This window comes from Alosa sapidissima, chromosome 12 (genome assembly GCF_018492685.1).
Source record: "Alosa sapidissima isolate fAloSap1 chromosome 12, fAloSap1.pri, whole genome shotgun sequence".
Classification (NCBI taxonomy): domain Eukaryota; kingdom Metazoa; phylum Chordata; class Actinopteri; order Clupeiformes; family Clupeidae; genus Alosa; species Alosa sapidissima.
In genome coordinates this window covers 20,762,221-20,775,157 of record NC_055968.1, presented here as the reverse complement: position 1 = coordinate 20,775,157, position 12,937 = coordinate 20,762,221, and the positions used below count along the sequence as shown (strand labels likewise).

The 12,937-nt window shown below is 40.7% G+C and overlaps 1 protein-coding gene across 1 annotated transcript; it reads right to left on the bottom strand.

Annotated features, from left to right (window-relative positions):
- Positions 1-1,220: 1,220 nt before the first annotated feature.
- On the bottom strand, positions 1,221-7,319 carry lpxn (leupaxin). The gene is made up of 9 exons (XM_042056305.1): positions 7,193-7,319; positions 5,481-5,596; positions 5,310-5,365; positions 4,343-4,442; positions 3,767-4,030; positions 3,375-3,548; positions 2,874-2,955; positions 2,259-2,407; positions 1,221-1,876 (listed from the first exon to the last, which is right to left on the bottom strand). Exons 1-9 carry the CDS (start codon positions 7,203-7,205, stop codon positions 1,604-1,606), a joined length of 1,227 nt encoding a protein of 408 aa, XP_041912239.1. The 5' UTR covers positions 7,206-7,319; the 3' UTR covers positions 1,221-1,603.
- Between the last annotated feature and the right edge of the window lie 5,618 nt (positions 7,320-12,937).

The window sequence follows — 12,937 nt, the reverse complement described above, 5'->3', positions numbered from 1 at the left end:
TCATACGAACTCCTGTAAATGACATAAATACTAGTTTATAAAATTGTGATAGCTGTTTTCCGATGGCATTTGGAGTTGGAGAATGACCTCTAATGGTAAATGAGATGTGGAAAGTAAGGTTGAGCAATTATTATGTTGGGGTGGACCATTGAACCTGTTCATAAAAGTGGGTCCAGAATCATTTGTATCGCATATTGTATTGTTTCGCATATTGTTTTTAATATGCCATGATCCTAACTCTAAAAACATGTTTACCTGGCGCAGTGTTCATACTTAAAATTAAATGCAGATTCTTTGCACACTGTGAAATGGTTTTAGAGTGGCCATTTGATCAACGACCAGCTATTAGCTCATTTGCAGTTGTAAGCTCTTGCGCAGAACCGAAAAATATTTGTTGATGTTCAGCATACTTTTTTTACAGGTTTACTGCCCATTCCTTACACTGCAGCCAGGGAAGCAGCAGGCAGAAAAGCTTGCAGGTGTTTGGCCTCAGTCCATGGAATCAGGAAAAAAATACATGTTCCGACAATCTTTTGGGAAGTATTTTCGGTTTATTCCAACATGGCAAGGAAACAATAGCTCACACTTAAATGTCTCAGCCTCATTAAATGTGTTTAATCAAAACACCTGCAGGCTGTTTCCTGATTGCTGTTTGCACATTTGGCCACATCTCCGGCAGCCTGAAATTTGTCCGGCAGACTAGATAATTGAAAGTGCAGAGGCAAATTGCCCTCTAATTCCTGCTGTCATCTTGATGGGGTGGTTTGCCCGGCACTAGAGACCCTGGCGTGGCCGTGGCCTGGTGGATTACAAGTCACCGAGTGCCAGAGAGAGCTGTCAGGGCTATACAGCAAGGCTTATGATGAACTGCAGTCGGAATGCCGTGGGACTCCCCACCACTGATATCTAAAAAATTCTTTAGATCAGTGCTCCGCACGCCAAGTGGACAAACTGGACAGGCACAGGACGTCTGAAGGCAATCTAATTGTCATGACATCAATGCTATTGTCTCTGTATTTTTTGTTTCTCTTGCGCTCGTAACATGTAGTAGGCCTAGTGATTGTGGTAGCAGAAATAATAAGAGCGAGAAGAGCACCAGCAGCAGTGGTAGCTGAGGGAAAAGAGTCATGTGTTCTGGCTGTCCTTTAGTCCTCTCTGTTGGTTTGTTATAGGCTAAACCAATAATGAAAAACAATAAAAGGGGAAATTAATGACTAGTGTAACTTTACAATCCTTTATTACATTTGATTATTAGGCTACTATGCTTCCATGTTGGTGATTTTAGCACTATGTGTCTTTTGTACTATACATTAGCAGCAAGCAGTTTATCTGGTGTAATTTGATTTAGAGTAGCTATAGCTATAGTATCCAAAAAGTAAAAGAAAATCCAGCCAGAATCATTAAAAGGAGAATATTGCAGAATCAAAATCCTCTCCCATCCATAGAACACAATGCCTACAGGATTGATGAAACTTTACTTCGACAGTCAATCTACAAAGAGACCAGATGGTTTGTTGAAACTCAAGTTCAGCTCAACATCAAACTCAAACATCACCTTAACCAAACCCAACTGATTTCCTGTGGGTATAAAAACAGCACTGTGTCACTTTGTCATGAACAGTTTCCCGTGGCAACCCTTGCAGTACGGCTTGCCCTCCTGCTCCTGGAACACACCCTGACTGAGCTGCCGGAGGCAGAAGGCGCAGACAAAGTGCTCGGGGTGGAATTTGTGGCCCATGGCGGCGATGAGGCGGCCGGTGATGGGAGCTCCACAGCTCCCGCAGAGCGTCCCCTGCCGCTTGTGGAAGTCCAGGGAGCACAAGGGGCGACCGTCCATGTCAAGGAAACACCCATCATTGAAAGGCTGCAAACAGTCCTGCAAAAGTATGAACAAGGACATGGATGAACAGAGGGATTAAGAGCTTGTCACAGTATACAGCTATGTCATGACTGTGTAATGGCCCAAGGAATGTATTCACAAGTCTTTATGAGGATATCAAGGTAAACCAGGTAAACCAGTAACAGAACAATAAGCTGCCTTCAGCTAAATTGTATAGCCTCTAAACTGCCTTTTTTCAATAAACTTTTTTACAAACATTTTTACAAACATTTGATAATAACAATGATGACATTATTGGTTATTGCAAATGCCTGAAATATTTCCATTATTCCGTAACCATGTGAAACTGCAGCCTTTTGAAGGACATTTTAACAGAGCCCTTGAATAATTCTGTCATGATTTGGACCACTTGACTTACGGCACAGACAAAGCAGTCCGGGTGCCACACGCCATTGGCGGCTGTCAGGTAGTTCTCCTTCACCGGAAGGCTGCAGCCAGAGCACTTGGGTGCAAAGAGCTGATAGAAGTCTTTGGTGCAGTACGGCTTCCCCTCCTTCTCCATGAACCCTGTGCAGAAAACAGTCGGCCGCTTGCACTCTGGTTATACTGCTCTTACCACAGTTTTGAAAGTGTTTTGGTGACTCTTGACACCTTCCGCAAAAGCTCATGATTCTTCTTCGAATCAGTCATCCACAAAATAAAGATAGCTGGCATGTTATTTTTACATGACTGACAGGTTTAGAGAAGAGAAGCTTAAATTTCCTTTTTCAAATAAGGTGTAATCCATGCACCTGCTTGGATTTAGTCAGTAATTTTGAGAAACATGAATACTAACATAATGAACAATCTTAATAATTTCTATATATTCCATTCCTCTCCTCCATGTCACTTTTGTTTATACAGTACTTTATATTTAAAAAAAAGCAGGACTTCACTATCAGTGGAGATTAGCAGACTTCACAGTTTTCCAGGCAACTATTAGAGCTCTACAATGCCCTTTTTGAGTAAGTAAACGTTAAATATGGCTGTTTACCATCCGTTCCAAACAGCTCTCCACAGTGGGTACAGAAGAAGTGTTCTGGGTGCCAGGTACGATCCATAGCAGTCAGGATGTTCTGAATTAAATATAGAAAGGCAAATACAGCGATTGCTGGCTGATCAGACTGGAAAATAAACCAGTTCCACTAAACCTAATTTAAAGTGGCAGTACTTGGGTGTAGGTAATATCTGACACTAAGGTAATAGAGATTTAATGAATACTGAAATAGCTAAGCAGCAAATACATAGTGGCCACTGAAATAACCTACAGCTACTGTACAACTTCTATTTATGTTTTAGAGAATATTGGCAAGCCATTTACAGATCATACAGATACTCCTCTTGATAAGAGATTTCATTGAACAGTTCTTAACTGTCCACATAAAATGTACTTTCTTGGTTTGTAAAACTATGTAGTAGTGGTATAAGTATTCTAAGTATACATATACTTATAGTATATATATTGTTGAACAGCATTTTCAGGATTCAACTTTACATGCACAATGGCGCCTTTGCAGTAGGCACATTTGGGTGAGTAGATGTCCTGGTAGTCTTTCTCGCAGTAGGGTTTGCCATCTCTCTCAAAGAAACCTGTTGTGCCCAGCTCCTGTTTACACTCGAAGCACACAAAGTGCTCAGGATGCCACACCTGCCCCAGAGCCGTAATCATCTACATGTGGACAAACAAGGGAGAGGAAAATCAGAGACTGACAGAGAACTTGGGCAAGTTTTCAGGGGAAAGCAATGCTATGGCTCAAGTGGCAGCATCCTGGAGTTAGATCCTAACCTAACCTGTGACCCATTCCCGGTCTCACCCTCGTCTCACTTACTGAAAAAAGGCAAAAAGCCCCCCAAGCTATACTATAAATTAGGGCCCACAGTCTTTACCTTTCCAACAATGCACTTGCCACAGGAAGCACAGTGGCCCTTGGCAGTGGTGCGAACCCCCATCTTCTCCATGTCGGAGCTGAGGCCCCCCAGAAGATCATCAATGGCATCAGTCTTCTTTGGCTTGGCTACGTCTGTGCATGTCTCAGGTGACTTTGACGTGTCGACCGATACTTCCACACTCCTCTCTGTCTTATCTTTCACACTCCGTCTCTCTTTCTGAGCGAGAGGTGGTGGGGCTGATGGAGACCCTGTTTCTGGGACCTATCAGGAAATAACATGTCAAGACAATACTTATAAGCCAACATTTAGATTATGTACATTTGGTTTCTCTAAGTCAACTTTTCCTCATGGAATGTGAAAACAATGTCTTAAATTTCACATCAGAGTTAGCAGCAGCAGCACTCTGCTCCTGTTATCTAGTAACATCCATGAATTGTTTACCTGCATCTCACACATACATAAATATCCATTGAGGAGGAATATGCTGCCCCCTGTTGACAGGTTGTAGAACATCGTTGAGTGGCACAAATTAATAGGAAATGGAGACAAGGGAGTGTGAGCTGCAGATCTTACCTCCAGATCCAGTCCCAGCAGCTCTTTCATGATGGAGTCCAGCTCTCGGGTGGCTGTAGCTGGACTCATTGGTTCACTGGCCCCTCGAGCTGATGGTTTACTGATTAAAACAGGGAGGAGGAATAATTCATCCCATTTTTGACACTGCTGCATTCCTCTATTTGATCTACCTTTACATTTATTCATTTGGCAGAAGTGACTTACAAAATGAGGAGCCACATTGCAAAGGAGACTTTAGGGAACAATACATATAACTTTACAATATATTATTAATAATATATATTTATAGAAATAAATGTAGGCCTACTGAAACACTGATTGTTGAATGCGCAATATATGGCTAATTTGGAATACTCAACAGCCAGATTTAACCGGGCGAAGCCCCAAACTGTGTTGGCCTGGGGATACGTAGTGGTAGAATTGAACGAGCTCCTTAGAGATTAATATCGCATGTGTTTGTAAAAAATTTTGTTTATTTGTTTTCATTTTTAATTTATGGGCCCATCTTCTATTTTGTCTTTTATTTTACTCATTAAGGGGTGTGCAACTGTTCTCTTTAGTTTTGATTTTTCCTTTTACTGTGGTGACGGATGTACTGATGCTTGTGTGTTAGTGTAGTTTTGTTTATGTTGTGAAACTTTCAATAAAAAGTAAATCACAAAAAAATAACTTTACACCACAAGAGCACCAGAGAATGAGTGTCAAAGTATAGGCTATAAGAATAGTCAAAGTGTAGTCGAAGGAGGTGTTAGAAAGAGTAGGAGGTAGAAGGAAGGAAGGAAGGAATGAAGGAAGAAAGAAGGGAAGAAAAGCAGTGCACACACTTATCCAATTTAACAGAAACCGATAGACTGCATCAAACTGGTAGAGAACCAAGCAATAGCAGCAAAGCCTCATCTACCTGCCTGAACTCAAGGTGTCATACTACGTAGCAAGATATCATGAAAAAAATAACATTGTTATGTACCTGTAAACATTGCTGGCAGAGGGCTGTCCTGTTCTTGTGTGAGCTGGTGTTGGAATCTGTTACAAACGGTTAAAAAGACCTCCGTTCAGATCTGTGACTGGGGTGATCTGTAAAATGATCTTAAACCAAAAGACAAAACTGTACGCATACAGGTGTACTTAAAGCTCCTACCCCATATCCACTGTTCCTTGTTTCTGTGTTCGTAGACACCACTGTCGTCTTAACAACTGCTCCAGGGGCAATTGTACTTTTGTCAGAGGTCTGAGCCAATTCTTCAAGGAGTAAATCTGAAAAAAATATATACACAATAAAATACATTTGGGCACTATAGACTAATAGGCCTCTGAGCTCCAGCAACCTGTCCAGAGCTCCAGTTTATTAATATGCTTTTCCTGGATATCAAATTGATATAGCAAGTTCATCCATAAGTGGAGCCCCAGCACTGGACAGGCACCTGGTCAAAGCCTTAAATGGTAAGAAGAGAGATACTATCCAATATCCATGTTTTAGAAAATGAATTTGTAGTGAAGAGCTCAAATGCTTAACAGTTACTTTCCTCTGTAGTAGTTACATACAATTTTGTTATTGCATTTGAATAGTAGCGAAACACCAAAAAATTATATTCGCTGATATGTGAAACTGCATTTGCAGTAGTGATACTAGTGTCTCTCATCTCTATTAGACATTTAGTAGACATTTAGTACACCTAAACATGACCTTTACACATAGACATGTATTTATAAATTCACTTTCAAATAACGGGGCAGATATAGCCTACTACTTTGTCAAATGTGGTTTGCAAGGTGAAGACAGCCATGAGCTAACTTATTTCCTGAGGAAGTGAGTCATATATTACACTAACGGAAGTGAAAGAGCAAATTGGGTGACAAACAAGTTTACTCTGAAATCCACCCAACGTTCCCCATCAGAATGCTGACTGCATTTGAATAATAAGTTGAACCACCCAAGGCTGGTGACTCAATCATCTTTCCTGAAAAACTACATGAAGAGCACTTAAGAATAGTTAAGAAGTAGTAAACTCCCCATCTCTTTACTTGTAAAAGAAAATGTAAAAGAAATGTAAAAAAAAAAATAATACAACGTCTTGGCATACAGCCTTTTATCGAATGGCGTAAACCTTACATGCCAATGGGGCCTCCCCTTTCTCATAAAACTGCACCAAACAGACCTATTCATTTGAACTGAGTTGATGAAAGACCTGAGATGTTCCACTGCAGTTTTACACTGGATTACATCTAACAATTTACACTTTTATTCCAACTGAGACACAGAATAACACAGATCACTATGAACACTACCTGGGCATTAAACCAGAACAAAAAAAAACATATTGACACTCTTGTTGGTCATGATCCAACAGTCTAAAAAAGGAACATATTAAATGTGCTGTGGAGATAACACATGCACATTCGTAAATGAATGAATGAATGTTTGGATCAAACCCACTTGCCAACCCATATTTTTTTCAGGCCTACCTCTCTAAACACAATGGTCTTTCAAAGAACATGATCAGTGTTACTAAATAGAATAAAATAAAATTAAAAGAGATGTTTAGTCTTTTGCATAAGATGTTTGTAAAAGGTAAATATCCGAAACCACCATGAGGAAAACAGAAATCACCATGTGTTCTGAAAAAAAAAGAAACCCAGGCAGCCATTCCCGTCAGAGTGAACTTTTGTGGTAAGAGACACCAAACAGCCCCACTCATTTCACATTCACAACAGAAACATCCCATCAGGAACAAAGTTGATCATCATTGAAAGTTTGCCCTTAAACATCTCAGGAGTGTCTCTACTATCAGGCATGGAAAGTAAAAGTACTTGAAACACATAAAGCAGCAGGAGAAGATATTGTATACTTACCTAACTCATCCATGTTCAGAGATTATTTGATGGTTGCTATGTTGGCTATGTATGTGTAGGCTGTACAGTAGCCTACGTGCTTGTGTGCACTTTGTAGCTGTGACTTGATTTGTTAACAGACTCCCTGTGACAAACCAACCAGATTTCATCTCAGTGGTGGCTTCCTTTCTCACTTCAGCAACACACATTTGCTTCACTCCCCTCATCTTCTGTTATGCCAGGCTTCCGCTTTTTAGTTTTGTGGTGGTGTATTTCCATGGAGATACTGCTACCATAAACTTACTCCCAAGGGTCAACACTGATGTGGTTAAATGATGACAGGACTTTGGTAGGTTATGGAGTTAACAGAGAAGCATGGGATATTTTGCCATGAAAAAAAACCTTATATTAACAATACCCAATAGCTGAGAGTTAGTCAACTTCTTTGCTCAAGAAAAACTATGTTCATGTAGATGTCTGTATTCTGTTTATTTCAGCTGAGTTATCAGTGTGTAGGCCCAGGCCTACTCTACTGAAGGAGCTTAAAGGAGAATTCCGGTGTGATATTGACCTAAAGTGTATTGAAACATGATACCGAGTGTGAACGTATGTCTCATAGCCCATCTCGGCTTGTCCCCTGCACTCCAAAATCTGGCGCTAGTTAGCCGATGCTACCAACAGCTTTTTCAATAGTGGTGCTTCGGCATCGGGCTAGCCATGCAAATAAATCACTGTTTTACACCCATTTACGAGGCTCAATGTATCTCCACACTTCATTGGTAGACTTCCGAGGGCCCTGACATTTAAAACGAGACATTGAGAACTTTGAAAAAGCACTGGTAGTTTACTTACAAGACGATTTATACAGACAGTATCTTCACGAAGTTTAGCGTTTGCAGCCATCTTGAATTTAGTCACGATAAGTCGAGCAACGAGTAAGAATGAACAGGTATGATAAGGGATCAGATTCCAAAAATAATTCAGTGGAAATGCATGGATTCCAGTTGCTGCTACTGGAAGAAACTGGAATCCATGCATTTTCACTGAATTATTTTTGTCAGACAGATTTGTCAGACAATCTCAGACAGATTCCAAAAATAATTCAGTGGAAATGCATGGATTCCAGTTGCTGCTACTGGAAGAAACTGGAATCCATGCATTTTCACTGAATTATTTTTGGAATCTGATCCCTTATCATACCTGTTCATTCTTACTCGTTGCTCGACTCGCCCTCGGAAGTCTACCAATGTTTCAATACACTTTAGGTCAATATCACACCGGAATTCTCCTTTAAAAAGAACTACACTCCAACCCACTCTATGTCATATTTTCTCACTTTTGTCACATATTTTCTCATGTATTGATCTTGTTTAAGACTGTAGGCCTACTTACCATGCATGCTGATAATAAATCTGACTGTGGGTCTGCTGAACAATGTAGGTCTATATGACATGTTTATCCAGCCATGTCATTTCATCCACTGCTAATCCACTGTCAACATTTAGCTTTCCAAAAACAGGAGATTTTTTTGAGGGTGATGAGGTCAGTGTTTATACCGGATGTGTGTTTGCATATTTAATAAGTTTTTCCTACCCTTGACCCTAACAGCCGGGCCACACTATAGGCCTATATCTAATCTCCCTTTTCTGTCGAAAATACTAGAAAAAATAGTGTCCAAACAAATTAGTGCCTTCTTACATATGAATAAAATCGAAGAATTATATCAGTCTGGTTTCAGAGCTCACCACAGTACTGAATCAGCCTTAGTTAAAGTTTTTAATGACCTCCTCATTGCTGCCGATAATGGACATATATCAATTTTAGTCCTACTGGACCTCAGTGCTGCCTTCGACACCATAGACCATGACATACTACTTCACAGGCTTGAACATTTGATAGGCATTAAAGACTTAGCACTCGTTTGGTTTAGATCATACCTTTCTAACCGCAGACAATTTGTACAAGTCCACAATAAACCGTCTATCCAGACTATGGTAAAATATGGGGTGCCTCAAGGCTCAGTACAAGGGCCCCTGTTATTTTCTCCCTATATGCTTCCCCTAGGCTCTGAAATTAGGAAACATGGGATTAAATTTCATTCTTATACAGACGATACACAACTATACCTTTCCGTAAAACCTGACGAATTAACTCTGTTAGCCAAACTTGACACATGTATAGAGATATAAAGACATGGATGACAAATAATTTCCTGCTTTTGAACTCCGACAAAACAGAAGTCATGGTTGTAGGTCCTAAAAAGATGAGGGATCCTATCATATCCTATCCTCATCACAAGCTACATTTACTGATCTTCGACTATCCTCATCCACAAGTGTTAAAAATGTAGGAGTTACAATTGACCAAGACCTATCACTAAGTAATCACATAAAACAGATTACCAAAACTTCATTTTATCACTTAAGGAACATTTCAAAGATAAGGAAGTCCTCATCCTTACCAGACGCTGAAAAATTAATCCATGCTTTTGTAACCTCAAGGATTGATTATTGCAACGCTCTGTATGCTGGCTGCAATAACACCTGTCTAAAGAGCTAACAGCTTATACAAAATGCAGCTGCTCGCACACTCACTAGAACTAAAAAATATGAATATATTTCCCCTATCCTGGCATCTCTACATTGGCTGCCTGTTAAATGTCGCATTGACAGTGATGGAGGAAGTACTGAAACTCAGTACTTAAGTAAAAGTACAAATACACAGAGAAATATTTACTTTAGTAAAAGTAAAAGTATCACAATGACAACCCTACTTAAGTAAAAGTAAAAAGTACCTGCTTTTAAATGTACTTTAAGTATTAAAAGTAAAAGTATTTGCATAATGATTTATTATCTTAATATCTATATTCTAAAAGGAAAAATCAGTATGGGCTGTGGCATTTTATAGTTTTAGGTTATAGGCCTACTCGACTAGATAGTTTTAAGCTAATGCAATTGTGCTTACCATCTGTGGCCTAGTTTACATTCTGAACTACAATTCTAGAGACTGTAATTCTGGATATCTAGGGTGATCTGCTAAGTAAAATATAATTCAGCAAAACACGAGAGCCTGAAGTTTAACGGGTAGACAAGGGAAACGTCGGGTGGATCGTAATGCCAATTCTGCTGATTCTGAGTTGATGAGAAAAGTGTCTTTATGATTAGGTTCAGTTTCACTTGCGCAGACGCACATATTGAATAAGCGCTCACATTACCCCCCAATTGCAGGCTATGCATCTTTATTTGATCACACACAATTAAGAAATATTGCCTAATCTGGAAAATGTTACGTTTTTTTCGGCCAGTGGTTCATTAATAGTCTATCATTCATTTGTGCCGCAAATGATCAGACGTGTGACAGAAGCATGGGCATAACCTGTAACTTAGCTGATCCGCGGATAGCAATCTCGTCGGAGAGGAGGCCTGCAGATAACAGACAGAGAAAGGCACAGAACACAGTTGCATGTTCAGTGTAGCCATGGGTCTGGTGAATATAGCCTACCGAATGCAGATGGCTACAAGCTCACGCTTTGCCTGGTCTAAGCTTAAGTTTTAAAGATTTAGAAGCTGGGCACGTAGCGCTCCAGAATCTTTGGTAGCAACCCCGCCCACTGGTAAAACAAACGTGTTTGTCAGAGAAAAAAAAAACTGATCATAAAATGTATCACAAAAGGAACGATGGTGTTATAGAAATGTAGCGGAGTAAAAGTACAGATAATTGCTGTAAGATGTAACGAAGTAAAAGTCAAAAGTATGCACTATAAATTCTACTTAAGTAAAGTACAAATACATGGAAAATGTACTTAAGTACTGTAACGAAGTATTACTTCGTTACATTCCACCACTGCGCATTGACTTTAAAGTATTACTTCTAACGTACAAAGCCATTAATGGCCAGGCACCAGAATATATTAAAGATGTCCTAGTCTCATATAACCCACCCAGACCGCTACGATCACAGAATACTGGCCTTCTTGTAATTCCAAGAATCTCAAAAACGACAGTAGGTGGCAGAGCTTTTAGCTATCGCCCACCCCTCCTCTAGAATAACCTACCCTCCTCAATTCAATTAGCAGACACCCTCCCTATTTTTTAGTCTAGACTTAAAACATACCTCTTTACTGCCTCCCATAGTTAGGTATGGTGCGGTGTGGAACTTCACCCATCTCGGGGATTTTGGAATGGACCACCCTGCTGAGTCCTCGTGTGACTGGCACCCCAGTTGCGCGTGAGATGGTGGTCACTGACCATACCTGCGCTGGTGTCGACTACCCCTCACCATGCCTTAGTTATGCCAAGTTATGCTGCTATAGCATAGTGCTGTCATGGACTTCTCATGTGCCACGCCGTACAACCCCCTCTCTCCCCTACCCTCTTTCTCTCAACTCTCACTCTCTTGCCCATTCCCACTATGATTTACTGTAACAATATATAGCACCACTGATCACTTCTTGACATTAACCACATTGATTTCAAGTAATACTAACCCATTCGACATTTCTTTCTTCTCCCTTACTGTACCTCACTTGTGAGGTATATCATCACCAGTCATCAACCATCCGTGTGCCTGGCCCTCCTCTTACCCATCCCACCTGAAGTCCCATCCTTGACTGCTGTATTACTGTCCCCTTACCCGGATTCCTGGCCCGTACAGCCCCATCACCTGCCTATGACAACTCTGCCCGGATTCTGGCCTGTCTGCTGACCCACCACCTGCCCCCTCACAACTTTCTTGGACAATTCCGACGCCGGACTATTGCACTTTCTCACTAAATCATGATTATGCTTTATCATACCGCATACGTAATCATCCCACCTTTTGTAACTTTCACCTCAGGTGCTTTAAACACCATGTCCTATTCTCCACACCTGACTGTCATGCATTTGTCATTGTTTACAGACCTTACTGTCAGTATTGACCCTAGGCAGATGGGTCAGGCCCTTGAGTCGTGGATCTACTCGAGGTTTCTTCCTATATGTATCTCCAATTCTAGGGAGTTTTTACCCATCATGGGCCTTCCTTCTATCTTTCTTCCTTTTCTTTTCTCCCTCTTTTCTTTTTCTCTGATTGCCTACATTCTGTAAAGCGCCATGATACATGTGTAATTGTTTTGGCGCTATATAAGCACAATGAATTGAAATTGAATTGACGTTTCATACACGTGTTTCAACACTGCATCGTTGCTTTTACCTTATGGGAGACCTTGCGCACCTACACATGCCTGTTATGTATCCACCAGCTGCCTGCCTGCAGCCTAGTCCTACTTCCAAAACTCCAAAGCTGCTTGCTGTCAGATTTGGTTCAGAGGGCACAAGTTCAGTGTATCAACAACACTCAATAACAGTTTATGTGATGTGTTAATCAATTAAATTCCCAACAATTTCACAACAGCTGGAGTAGGCCATTCAACTAGCCCGCTTGCTTACGACGAGACTCAAGCTGCGCAGTCGGCACCCGCTATATTTGGGTTTTGGGTTGCCTGGTTTTAGCCTATGACAAAACGGTTGAATTGAAACTAAGTGATCGTGTATGTGTAGGGTGTATTTCATACACAATCTGGACAACCTGGGAGATGTCAGACTAATAGAAAAAATGAATGGATCAATGATTTTAAAATTAAGTTTGATGGCCATGCAAATTACGGGAGTTTTCCGGGAGAAATAACAAAACGGGAGGGTGCTGGGAGATGATCTTGAAATATGGTAGAACCCAGGGAAAACGGGAGTGTTGACAGGTATGTAGCCTAATCTGTGTCATGAATTCCCT